The sequence below is a fragment of the Poecilia reticulata genome, chromosome 15, assembly GCF_904066995.2.
Source record: "Poecilia reticulata chromosome 15, P_reticulata-male-v2, whole genome shotgun sequence".
Taxonomy (NCBI): domain Eukaryota; kingdom Metazoa; phylum Chordata; class Actinopteri; order Cyprinodontiformes; family Poeciliidae; genus Poecilia; species Poecilia reticulata.
The window spans coordinates 8328750-8342789 of NC_088844.1; the positions used below are offsets into that span (position 1 = coordinate 8328750).

General features: G+C 39.9%; 1 protein-coding gene across 1 annotated transcript; it reads left to right on the top strand.

Moving 5' to 3' along the window:
• Nucleotides 1-16: 16 nt before the first annotated feature.
• LOC103476559 (uncharacterized) lies at nucleotides 17-13717 on the top strand. Its single transcript, XM_008429005.3, has 7 exons — nucleotides 17-176; nucleotides 293-523; nucleotides 1986-2177; nucleotides 11391-11560; nucleotides 11672-11821; nucleotides 12400-12572; nucleotides 12656-13717. The coding sequence occupies exons 2-7, from the start codon at nucleotides 308-310 to the stop codon at nucleotides 13069-13071; spliced, it is 1317 nt and encodes a 438-aa protein (XP_008427227.2). The 5' UTR covers nucleotides 17-176; nucleotides 293-307; the 3' UTR covers nucleotides 13072-13717.
• Nucleotides 13718-14040: the final 323 nt, after the last annotated feature.

Here is a 14040-nt window from a genome sequence, read left to right on the forward strand (position 1 = left end):
AAAAGAGGAAGTGAGAAAGCAAAACATACCCACAGAGACAAGAGGTTTTTGCTGTGAGAGAAATTGACTGAACTGATGCTAGAAGATTATCGGAAAACGTTTGGGTGCTGATTTAGAGACGTTTTCGCAATATTCTGAATAGTAAATGTTGACTGACTAAAGAAAAACATGTCATGGTGGGTCGTCAGTTCACTTTTTTCTCTATAAAATCTTAATATTTTTAGATGATACTTCTATTTAGATTAGGAAAGAAGCTGTGACTTCCCTTTTTTAAAAATCTATTTTATTTCAGATGCTGGGATAAATAATGAATATATACGCAAATATTAACTGCGTAATGGGCCAGCTCATGTCATCCGAAGAAGAGCTAGCTGAGCTGAAGAAGACAGCTGGCTCTGTCATGTATGATGCCATGGTGGAGGGGGGAGCGGTTCCTGACCTCGCAGTGGTGCACCCTCTGCTCCTAGCCAATCAAAATGAGGACTCTGTCTCCCAGGCCTGTCTTCAAGAACACCTGAAACAGGTAAATACATTTTAAACTTGTTCATCCCGTTCCATCTAACAGTTTTTAGAAAAAAAGGATCATCATGCCTGCATTCTAACATGGCGTATTGTCATGGTCTGTGCCTGTTTGGGTTCCCAGGACCTGAACTTGTAGTAATTTATGAAACCTTGAATTTTGCTCCTTACCAGAAAATTCTGAAGGAAATGCCCAGCCATCAGCCATTAAGCTAAAGAAAAAAGAAGATTTTGGAGTGGCCTATTCAAAGGCTGGACTTGAATTCGACTGCATCAAAAAGCCTGTTTCTGCTAGACTCATGGACAGTTATGACACCAAATAGGAGCTGAAATAATTAATTGTGGTGAATCGGTTATTGAAATAATTGCCAACTAATTTAGTAAGTTATTAATCATTAAGTGCAATGTACACTCAAAAAAACAACAAACTCAGAGCAGCAATTAAGCCAAAATATATATACATTTTGCATTTAAGAAGAAAAAAAAAACATTTTGTATATTTAACTCAGAACTCCTCAAGTGGCATAGTTCTAGTTTCACTTTGGTCAAGTATTGTCAAATAAAATTAAAATCTCCTAATGGATAACTTTTCATATCCAATTATTAATGTAAACTGTATTGATGGTAAGTCACTTAGTTGATGATCTAAAAAATTTTTAAGGGAAACTCTAAAGAAAAAACAGAACAAATGTTAATATCATCGTATTGTTCATTACATGGACTTCTCTATTTTTAAAATAACACCAAGCTAATGCAAGTATTATCATAAGAAACAAATTAAAATGTGTGTACATTTGTATTATGGCTTAGAGCTAATAGGAACCATAAATTCAGTTCAATTACTAAAAATAAGAAGAATTTTTAATACAGAATTCTAAAGCAGCTGAAAAAGATGCACTGTGTATGTAATGAAGGTTGGTTCAGTCTACTTTTCATAAATTACTTCATGAGTGGGATTGAATCAATCAGCCTGTCCCTCTCCCGAGGTCGATTTAATAAACATTTCATTTCACTTTTTGAATTCCATTACTGACATGAAACATGTTTTCAATGATATTCCGATTTATTGAGACACACCTGCGGTCCAAAGGAAGCGAAGCACAGAGGCTCGGTGAGGAAAACGTCTGAGTGGATGAAATGCTCATTGATCGGCCCTAAATCCACTGAAGGGCGGGCCGAGATTAACGGGAGGAGCGGGACGAGACTGTTTCCTTGAATCAGTTAATAAAGAGGGATTGTGCAAAGTGAAGCAGAACTCTGTAAAAGAGAAAGAAAGACTTGGAGGCCTGCTGGGGATTGTGACGAGGTCACCTATCAATACACAGGGAAACCAGGGACCAATATGGTGATGATGACAAAACACTTTTTTTTATTAGGTAACAGTAAACATTTTACTTCAGCTCTTGTGTCATTTGTGTTTTTTTTTTTACAAAAATACATTTATATATTTGCTTTGTTTCCTTCAGATTCAGAGTGACCTTGGCAAGCGGGCACCCACCTACCTCAGGGATCTGATTGGTCGACTATCTACCTTCTCTGATGAGCCACGCCTGGCTGGCTTGGTGGGTTTTGCGGTCACCATGGTGATGGACATGGCCTGGTCATCGAAACAGTCAGCAGGAGCGAAAGGGAGGCCAGCGGCTTCGTCGTTGTGTCAGGTAAAGCCTCTGTTCAAGCACCGAGGGAAATACGTGGGAGCAAAAATGGCTTCTTGAAATACTAACTAATTTTATCCATCCATCCATCCATCCATCCATCCATCCATCCATCCATCCATCCATCCATCCATCCATTCATTCATTCATTTTCTTCCGCTTATCTCCATCCATCCATCCATCCATCCATCCATCCATCCATCCATCCATCCATCCATCCATTCATTCATTCATTCATTCTCTTCCGCTTATCTCCATCCATCCATTTTCTTCCGCTTATCCGGGGTCGGGTCGCGGGGGCAGCAGCTTCAGAAGGGAGGCCCTTCTAATTAATGCATTTGTGTTCTGAATTATTTCGTCAAAATAATTCCACTTCTTTATCCCGTCAGCTTTAATAACTCGGTTAATGGATTGCTATTGACATTCAGGGTCTGCACTGATGAGCTCTCGATAAAACCGACTTGAGATAAGTTTTGGTCATATTTATCAATTAATGACGTATTTTTAGAAAATTACCAAAAAATGCATTCAGCCAACTTTCAGCACAACCTACCTTGAGCTCTGACTCTTTTTCCACCATGTCTAAGTGTTTCTGTATTGTGCTCATAACAACAACCTTCAGTGCAGACTACAGTCATATGAAAAAGTTTGGGCACCCCTATTAATCTTAATTATTTTTATTTCTAAATATTTGGGTGTTTGCAACAGCTATTTCAGTTTGATATATCTAATAACTGATGGACACAGTAATATTTCTGTATTGAAATTAGGTTTATTGGACTAATAGAACATGTGCAATATACATTAAAATAAAATTTGACAGGTGCAAAAATTTGGGTCCCCTCATCATTTTATTAATTTGAATACCCTTAACTACTTTTCACTGACTTACTAAAACGCAAAATTGGTTTGGTAACCTTCATAAGCTTTGAACTTCATAGCCAGGTGTAGCCAATCATGAGAAAAGGTATTTAAGGTGGCCTATTGCAAGATGTTCTCCTATTTGAATCTCCTCTGAAGAGTGGCATCATGGGCACCTCAAAACAACTCTCAAATGATCTGAAAACAAAGATTGTTCAACATAGTTGTTTAGGGAAAAGGTACAAAAAGTTATCTGAGATTTCAGCTGTCAGTTTCCACTGTGAGGAGCATAGTAAGGAAATGGAAGACCACAGGGACAGTTCTTGTTCAGATGCTGCAGGTCTTTGGACCACCTCCAAAGACCTGTAGCAGCATCTTGCTGCAGATGGTGTCTCTGTGCATCGTTCAACAATTCAGCGCATTTTGCACAAGGTGAAGCTGTATGGGAGAGTGATGCGAAAGAAGCCGTTTCTGCAAGCACGCCACAAACAGAGCCGTTTGAGGTATGCAAAAGTACATTTGGACGAGCCAGCTTCATTTTGGAATAAGGTCCTGTGGACTGATGAAACAAAGATTGAGTTGTTTGGTCATAAAAAAAGCCGTTATGCCTGGCAGCAAAAAAAACGCAGCATTCCAAGAAAAACACTTGCTACCCACTGTAAAATTTGGTAGAGGTTCCATCATGCTTTGGGGCTGTGTGGCCAGTGCCGGCACTGGGAGTCTTGTTAAAGTTGAGGGTCGCATGGATTCCACTCAATATCAACAGATTCTTGAGAATAATGTTCAAGAATCTGTTACGAAGTTGAAGTTACGCCGGGGATGGATATTTCAGCAAGACAATGACCCAAAACACCGCTCCAAATCTACTCAGGCATTCATCCAGAGGAACAATTACAATGTTCTGGAATGGCCGTCCCAGTCCCCAGACCTGAATATCATTGAACATCTGTGGGATGATTTGAAGCGGGCTGTCCATGCTCGGCGACCATCAAACTTAACTGAACTGGAATTGTTTTGCAAAGAGGAATGGTCAAAAATACCTTCATCCAGGATCCAGGAACTCATTAAAAGCTACAGGAAGCGACTAGAGGCTATTTTTGCAAAAGGAGGATCTACTAAATATTAATGTCACTTTTTTGTTGAGGTGCCCATATTTTTGCACCTGTCAAATTTTGTGTTAATACGTACTGCACATTTTCCGTTAGTCCAATAAACCTAATTTCAATACTGAAATATTACTGTGCATATCAGTTATTAGATATATCAAACTGAAATAGCTGTTGCAAACATCCAAATATTTAGAGATAAAAATAATTAAGATTAATAGGGGTGCCCAAACGTTTTCATATGACTGTACATTACTGAGCGCAAAGGACACAAAGTATATATTATTTATGTTCTTAAAGTGAAATTATAATCACCCAGAGCTGGCAATGTCAAAGCTTTTGCAAAAACCGGACATTGCAAATCAGCTGCATAAAAACTCTGTGCATCTCTGTTAATTTTTCATTGCAAAATCTTTTTTTTTTTTTTTAAACTTTATTTTTATTTATTTTTACCAAAAACACATTCCAACAATTACATTCTTCTGTCTCTTACTGACATACATCTTCAGCATTGCAACTTGACAAAAGACGAGACAGCACATGTTCTAACAAATGTAATACTGAAAATAACAACAGAGTGAAATAAAAAGACAGCTAACAGCAAAATTAAATAAATACAAAACACACAAATAAATCCCCTCTGAGGTAAGATAGTCCACACATTCCAAATCACAATATTTTAAACTGACCCAAAAGTACACAGTGAATGCAAAAGGGCAGCCCTGTTAATGTGTCACTGAATTAATAATGGTATGACAGAGCTCCACCTTATGTTAAAGACTGCTTTTTGGAGCCTTAGGGAATATGTAATTTCTTCCATCAAATAAATGTCCCAGACTTTTTGTATCCATGTGTCATATGTAGGAGGCCCTGGCTTCAGCCACCTGATGGTTATGCTTTTCAAAGCTGCCGTAAGCAAAATATTTAGGATATATCGATCACCCTTTCTGTCTATTCCATCGGGTATTTCTCCCAAAACTGCCACAAGGGGGGTTTTTGGAATGTCTCTCCTGCAAATTACCTTAAGGGCTTCAAAAATCTCCTCCCAGAATACACTTAGTTTAGGGCAAGACCAAAAGATGTGTGTATGATTTGCGTTCTGCGCTCCGCAATTTCTCCAGCATGAGCTGGTTTGTGTTTGGCCCATTTTACTAGTTATAGCTGGCGTTCTGAAAAACCGGGCTATTACTTTCCATTTGAATTCCCTCCATGTATTGGAATTTGTTGATAATTGTGCTTCAGTGCAAATTTCTTCCCATGTGTCCCCTGCTATTGACACCTGCAGTTCAGACTCCCATCTATGCTTTATGTTTGTGGAGTCGTGCCTATTCATAGATAAAAACAGGTCATATATTTTACTAATTACTTTTTTATTCTCCTTTCCCCTTTGTATGTCCATTAGAAAATTTTCTATAGGTGTAGCTTCGTGAAGTTTAGTCCAATTTTTGTGTGTCATCACAAAGGTTCTGAGTTGTAAGTATCTATAGAAGTCTGTCCTGGGGAGACCAAATTCATTTTTTATCTGTTGAAAGGTTTTGAAATTTCCCTCTTTGATTAATTGATGGATATAAGATAGTCCATAATTAGACCAGTTTTTGAATCCAGTATCTAAATTGTTTGGTGCAAATGTCTTCATGAATCCTATACTTGATAAAGGTGAGATCTGTTTTAATAGCTTAAAAGCTGATTGTATTTTGTTCCAAATTTTGAGGGTGTTTTTTGTCCAGATTGTCATTTCCTTTGCAGGAGCATCTAAGAAGGGTAATGTTTGTAATGGTACTGTGCACGAGCTTTCCTCTATTTCCAACCATCGAGTATCTGTACTATTCTGTAGCCATACTAATAAGGGTTTAAGTTGCGCAGCCCAGTAATAATATTTTAAGTTCGGTAGTTTGAGGCCCCCCTTGGGTTTAGATAACTGCAAGGTTTTTAGTCTGATTCTAGGACGCTTTTTTTGCCAAATAAATCCAGTTATCATTTTATCTAAGGTGTCAAAGGTAGATTTGGGAATCGTCACAGGCAGCATCTGGAATAAATAGAGTAGTCTTGGTAAGACATTCATACGGATACTTTCAACCCGGCCTATCAAAGAAATAGGGAGTGTATCCCAGCGCTCTAGGTCATTTTTAATGGCTCGTAGAAGTTTGCTGTAATTTGCCTCATAGAGATTAGCTAAAGATAGAGGTATATGAATACCCAGGTATTTGATGCCATTCTTGGGCCACTTAAATTCACTCTGTAATTTTATGGAATCTGAGATTGTACTGTTAACATCCATAGCTTCCGTTTTTTCAATATTTATTTTGTAGCCCGAGTAGAATCCATATTGAGCAATTAGCTCTTTTAGGTGGGGGATTGATGATTTAGGGTCGGACAAGTACAGTAATACATCATCGGCATATAATGAGATTTTGTGTACTTCCTTGTTAATTTCTATTCCTTTAATATAAGCATCATCTCTAATGATTTGAGCCAACGGTTCAATACTAATGGCGAACAGTAGGGGTGAGAGTGAGCACCCCTGTCTGCACCCCCGCTCTAGTGGGAATCTATCAGACCTAAAGCCGTTAACTTTAACTGCTGCCTGTGGAGAGGAGTAAAGTGTTTGCACCCAGTCAACAAAATGTGGGCCAAATCCAAAATGTTTCAGAGTATGAATTAGATATTTCCAGGACACTCTGTCAAATGCCTTTTGGGCATCTAAGGATATGATTGCTGATTCAATCTTTCTTTCTTTTTGGATGCTTATTAGGTTTAGTAAACGCCTTAAATTATCAGCATAGTACCTGCCTGCGATAAATCCTGTCTGATCAGGGTGAATGATTTGGGTGATGAATTTGTTAAGTCGTCTTGCTAGAATTGCTGTAAGTATGCGTAGATCTGTATTCAGTAGTGATATGGGTCTATAGGACTGGCAGTCTGTAGGATCCTTGCCCTCTTTGCGGATTACTACTATTGTGGCTTCTGTCCAAGATGGTGCCATAGTTTTGGATTTTAAAGCATGATGATATGCTTTTAATAGCAAAGGAGTCAGAAGGTCTATAAAGCTTTTGTAAAAGTCATTAGCAAAGCCGTCTGGGCCTGGACTTTTGTTGTTCTTAAGCGATTTAATTGTCTGCTTGATCTCCCATTCCTCAATCGGTTGATCTAATTTCAAAGCCGCCTCATCCGTTAATTGGTTCAATTTTATGTTATTTAAAAAATCAGTAAGCTCTTGGTCATTATTACAGGTATCAGTGTTTGTATATAATAATTTGTAAAATTTTGCAAAAGTCTCTGCTATTTTGTCAGGTTTTGTCTCAACAGTATCTTGAGATTTTATTTTGTGAACCATATTGGAGGACTGTTGTTTTCTCAGTCTAAATGCCAGTAACCGACTAGCCTTCTGACCATATTCAAAATATTTTTGGTTAGTGAACCTCAAATTGCCCTCTACTTTATCTGACAAAAGACTATTTAGTTGTCTGCGGGTTACATTTAATTCTTTCATGATTTTAACTGAAGCGTGTCTTTTATGTTTAAACTCCAGATCTTTGATTTTGTCCTCTAGATCTTTTTGTTTAGCATTCTTCTGTTTTTTCCTTGCGGATGAGAAAGAAATTATGCGGCCCCGAAGGAATGCTTTGGCACAGTCCCATATTATCAGAGGTGATGTTTCTGCAGATATATTAGTTTCTAAATACGCCTTGAGCTCTTCTGTAATAAATGCAATGAATACATTGTCGTTAAGCAGAGACGTGTTAAGCCTCCATTGTTTAGATGTTGGCCTGTGTCCTATGTCCCATTTTAATAAGATAGGTGCATGGTCAGAGATAGTAATAGGTAATATTTCTATATCTACTATTCTATGCAGCTCTGACTTTGAGGTAAAAAAATAGTCAATCCTAGAGTAGGATGCATGTCTGCTTGAGTAGAAAGTGAAGTCTTTAGTTCTGGGAAACCTGCTTCTCCATACGTCTACAATTCCTGTCTCTATAATCTGATATTTAAGCATCCTACTCATTCTAGAGAGTGGGTTTTTTGGAGTGGGTAATCTGTCCAATATTTGTGACAGAATACAGTTGAAGTCCCCACCCAGTAATAGCAGCCCGGCACTATGCTGTAATATTACCTTAAAAAGTGATTTTATAAATTCAGGTGCATCTGTATTGGGTGCATACACATTTACAAGCGATACTTCTATGCCATCAATTGTACCATTAACTAATATATATCTTCCCTCTGTATCTCTATGCAGCAGCGTTTGCGTGAAATTAACCCCCCGATGCACCAGTATGACAACACCCTTTGTTTTCCCTGATGGGTGGGATGAGTAGAAAGCCTTATCTGCCCAAGATTTTTTTAATTTTTCGTGCTCTGTCAGGCAGATGGGTTTCTTGCAAAAAAGCTATGTGACAGTTAATTTGTTTTAATTGATTCAATATTTTCTTTCTTTTGATTGGATTGTGGAGCCCATTTACATTATAAGTTACAATTTTAAGTGGGTCACCCATTATCTCTATAAGATCTAAGTTTTGATCTCTCAGAAAATATCATAAATGACCACACACCCCTTATGCATAACACTGTCTTATTTGTGTGGGGTCTAAGGAATATAGGTATACAATGTACGCAGGACCAAGCAGAGAAGGATAAAGCAAAATTTTGACACCTGTAACCGGCATTTCTAGACTCTAAAAAAGGAGTGTAAACAAGTAATGATGCCAAAAGATAACAGACAGAAAATAAACTTGCAGAAAAAAATTGCGCAGGGTCCCCGGGGAACAGAGGGACCAGAACAAGAAAAACACAGAACGGGTAAATACTATGTTTAAGTACTTGGGACATAGTCCCCAGCAGCTAAAAGTAAGCCGCTAAAGTGCACAGCCAAGGTAGAATGTGAGTGTGCAGCAGGTGCGCTTAGATATGTACAAGGTGGGAAATACACAAAAGTCACAATGGAAAAAAACAACAATACAGCTACGTAAGCTATACACATAGTTCACAAGCTCCTGCAACCTTAGAAAAGGAATCAAAAATAAAACAGCAAATTTGCTCGTTTCGTTAAGATCTATAGATGTAACTTCATAAAACTTATGAAGAGAGCTGTATGAAAATTAGCCATAACAATGAACATATTTTCGAATATTATTGTCTCTACGGGCTCACGGTACCTTTATTCGGCTGTCTCTGTCGGAGAAATGTTGCTCCGGACATATTCCATGGCTGTTTTGGGGTCCAGGAACTCCTTTTCTTCATTATGATATGTGATTCGGAATCGGGCCGGGTAGAGCAGGCCGTAGCGGACCTCCTTGATACCCCGCAACGCCTTCCGCACCTCCGTGAAAGCGGCTCTTGCTTTGGCTACGCTGGCCGTGTAGTCGGGGAAGAAGGCGACGCGGTGCCCGTTGTAGGAAAGCGGAGCTCCGTCTCGGGCTCTTCTCAGGATCTCCGCCGCGTCCCCGTCATTATGTAATTTAGCGATGATGACTCTTGGTGACTCACGGTCCCTCGGTCTTTTGCCGGTAACTGTGCGGTGTGAACGGTCCACCTTTATATCTCGATCCAATTGCAGAGCTTCTTTGATAATTTTAGCCACAGCTTGTGGGGAGCTGGATCCCGGGAGCTCTTCAATGCCCGCAATGCGGATATTGGCCCTTCTCATTCTTCCCTCCAGATCTTCACATTTATCTTTGAGCGTTGACATTTCTTTCTGTAAGCTTGTGACAGCAGACTGTAGTGAAGTGACTTCGTCTGACCACGTTGATAGGCCACCTTTTAAGTCCAAGACGTCCGCCTTTACAACATCCACTTCAGCTTGTATGGACTTTGAGCTGTTAGCAATTTCAGAGCGGACCGCTTGCAGTTCGGATCTTATAACTTGAAACTCTTCCGCCAGTGCGCCTTTAAGCTCGTCTCTTATCACTTTAGCGATTTCTCCTCTCAGTGACGATAAAATGTCTGCTTTCATTTCTTCTTTGCTCATGTTTGGACCTTCAGACCCAGTGGTTATCGGTGGGTCCGCGTCGCCTGTTGTCCGCTGCCTCGTGGTCCTAGCAGGCCTTACAGCATTAGCATCGCTTCCGTATCTATACTTTTGCAATTTTTCGGCCATTCAGGATGATTTTGTTCGGGTTGTCCGACTATTTGTAATCCTTAGGTTTTCGCTCAAATTTTTTGACTTATATTCATGTGTTTAATGCTGTTTTTTATGTAATTTTTACGAATATTGCAGGAGCTCTGAAAAGTACGTCCTACGCCATATCTTGCTCACCAGCGCCCCCCATTGCAAAATCTTTTGATGTTTATATAGAGCATCTAAATAACATCCATGTGTGTCTGGACTTTGGAATAAGCTTCATGAAAAATGTGAAAACAGCAGATGCATCAAAGGTATGAAGAACGATTTGATGGATGGAATGTGTTAGGATGTAACCATGGAAACCTTGCCAATGGCATTTCAAGATGGTGAAGCAGAAGGTTAAGTGTTGTACAAGCCAAAATGTTATTCCCAAAACTTAGACTTTTTCTTGTGCTCTGCAGCTTTTTGAGAATAAAATTTCATTTTAGCTAGTTCATGTTTGAGCACCAACTCGAATGATTGGACTCTTTTTTTAGGGCTTCTTGTCGCTTTAAATCCAAAGAAGCTGCCGCTGGCCACACCCCCCAACTAAATATTTACACTCTCATGTGAACATGGCTGCAAACAGATGCACAGTTATGCAACCGTACATCTTTGAAAAGCAGAAGTGCAGCCTCCTGTAAAACCAACAAGAATGCAGCAAGTGGTTTCTGGATGGTAAGTCAACAACAAAACACTTCAGATACTGTACAGCGCATATACAACGGTAAAAACGGTTGACTAAAGAGGCCGGAGCTCTGCTTGGGTTGCTAGGTGACGGGCTGGGCCTGCTGATTGGTGATGCCACATTCAGAAGGTTTTTGAAACAGCTCATATTCCAGACACCAAAAAACATAAACTTATTGCCAAAAAAAACAGATGGGTGGATTTTTTTTTTTTATTGCTTTCGTTGTTTTTAGAAACAGCTGAGACCCAAACAGAGGTATAAAAATGTGCAAAATATGAATTTTGCACATTAGATAGATCACCTTTAATATCCCTCGTAGTTGTTGGATTGCGGTTTTTTTTTCTGCATCCACTCGACTGCGAGGCCTGACATAAAGTTGTGTGTGTCTTTAATTGGTCTTGGTTTTTGTCTTTGACATCAAATAAATGCCCTTCAGTTAAACCTTTTAAAATGTTTTGCAGCAGAGAGTGTGGGAGCTGCAGGAGGTGATGGAGGAGTACCTGAAGCGGTGCAGGATCAGCCTGAGCGATAAGAGGAGGCTGATCGAGGACTCGGTCCGGCTCGAGGCCCAGCTGAGCCTCACCCTCACTCAGCTGAAGACCAGTGTGCTCGGGGGCGGCTGCGACTCCAGGTACAGTGCCGAGGACGAACTGACGGAGTGGAAAGGCATCGTGTTCGACACGCACATCACACAAGAGGCTGTGACGGGTTAGACGGCTCTTCTTCCTGTCCGATCCTGCAGATCTCTAAGACACTGGGCCTGCGGAGCTGCATTTCACACCCAGATGCTGGTTCATCTCGCCTGTTTTGAGGACAAAACTGAGCCTTTATCTGCAAGGGCAGCAATGGATCAGTACCTGGAAGACCTCAAACAGATCATAGCTGCCTACAGGTGATGGATGGATGGATGGAATGATATGATGACTAGATGAATGCCTGGATTGATTTATGAATGAATCAAAGGAGCGTAGACACTCAAATATGCAAAAACTGTGCTGTTTAGTGTTTCTGCTGAATGACGGAAAATGTGTGAAAACTCGTGATAATTATCTCTTTTTATTTATTTTTTTTGACACCATCTCCGAGAAACAAAAACATAAGTGTTCTGTGGAAGCATGGCCTTTATGAAGCATGCTGGTAGTGGGAGCCAGAGCAAGAGCAGAGACGGATTTTCAATATTATTCAATATTCAGCTTGGCTCTGTCAGAAAAGTGCAGCGCCAACATTTCAGCTCGAGGTTAGTCAGTAAAGATATTCTGGCAGCCTGTCAATAGCTGCAACTCTTACATAATCAGCACCGCACAAGGAAAATGAGACATAAACTTTGTGACACTGCTCCACAATGTGCTGATTTGGTGCTTTTGGGCGTTAATTGGTAAGAACTTATAAGACACGTCTAGTGAAATGTCTCATAAGGCGACACATCCATCATCGTTCTGCCCTGTCAGACTTTGATCTTTCTTCTTTCAGGTGTTATAAATCTTCTACGGTCAGTGTTCTGAAATGCCGAGGCGGGCTTCTGGCAAAATTTGACCATTCCCAAGACGTGCCAGAGGAGGGCGCCATGACAGGACTCACTGTGACAGACAGAGAGACGGAAAAGAGCGTGACCATCGCGCTGTCGGTCCTGGAGGACGAGATCGGTACACTTTGTTGATTGACTCTGCCAAATGTTATTTTATGCACCAGTTGGGCTGTTTTTACTTAAATAAACTGTATTTACCAGGTCGGAGAAAGCTAAATTCTGGCACAGTCACGTCCTCCCAAGTTAACCTCGACCTCATCACTTCAGATCACTACGCTCAGGCCTACCTGGACCACCTTTTCTCTGATAAAGGACCCGTGGCAGAGCTGGAGAATTACTTTGTCAACGCTGGCGAGAGACTGGCAATTCACAGAATTGATCTGCAACGTAAAAACAAGACGGGGGCGAGGAAAGCTGTAGAGGCCCAGGCACTATCTGACAAAGAAAGAGCAGAAACAAAACCCAAAGGAGAAGAGCCAAAGGAAAGCAGTGAGCGAGATGCGAGTTTAAAGTTGAGTATTGTCGAAACGGAGCCAGAGGAAAGCCTCACTCACACACAGCCGGATTCAGCAAGCGCAGAAGACTCGGGAAGTCGGTCCACTGCTGAGGGGAAATGAAAAGCGGCTCTCATGCAGTTGAAAATCCGACCTTTATTGTTTGTAATTCACTCAGAAATAAGATTTTTATCGATTTGCTAGCAGAGTAGCAAACCTGAGTTGCAACCACCAGGGCTACAGAAAAATCAATTGCTACGTCCCAGAAACTGCAGTATCACCACCGACTAGAGGCCAGAGTAAACTTTGGTTTCCGGTATTGTTATGAAATGTGTTCAGCTTCCTGTTAAAGACAAACAGCTGGTTTACTGATTTACAAAGTGGCCTTCAGCTTGGTTCTGGTTCCGTTCATCTTCATATTGACAGGCCAAATATTCTCTATGAGGTTCAAGTCTCCTACAAACTCTAGATGCGCTTTTCCTCACAATTCTGTCAGAATTGTTTTTGTTTGTTCACCTCTTTTGTGCCACACTTTTTTCTTCCACTTAATTTAAATGTTTGGAAACTGGAACACTAATACAGCACTATTTTCCTTTGATGTCTAAGCCAAAACATAACATTTCTGTGTAAAGACAATGCAGCTGTTTTTGTTGATCATATGCAACAAATATCTCTGTTTGTGAGAAAGTGAATTTTTAGTTTTTATGTGCTGTAAGCCAAACATATAAAATAAACAAATAAAATCTTCAAATGATGTAAAAATAACAAATCTGTCTGTCTGTGTATGTATCTAGTAAGTTTAAAACTTAAGTTGATTTCTGAAATAAAGTTAACATACTCCTCCATTTTACAGTTTGTAGCTTACACAGTTTCAGTCTTCAAAGTAAAATTTTGATGATTAGATCAAATAAAACAAATACCACAAAGAATTAGAGCATGTTTTAATAGCTACTTCCAACACAAATTAAATCACCGTTTCTTTTTACAAGGCCTTCTTTCCTCATGGATTGGTACAACCAACTACTACTACTACTTTTTGAGAAAGTTGATGTACAACGAGCTAAGTAAAATTAGTATCTGAGATTGAACAGT

Bases quoted from the DNA above. Each gene is read 5' to 3' on its own strand.
- LOC103476559 (XM_008429005.3), top strand. From the start codon at position 308: ATGAATATATACGCAAATATTAACTGCGTAATGGGCCAGCTCATGTCA. The intron at 524-1,985 runs GTAAATACATTT...TGTTTCCTTCAG, and splicing joins TTCAAGAACACCTGAAACAG to ATTCAGAGTGACCTTGGCAA. The intron at 11,561-11,671 runs GTACAGTGCCGA...CCGATCCTGCAG, and splicing joins GGGGGCGGCTGCGACTCCAG to ATCTCTAAGACACTGGGCCT.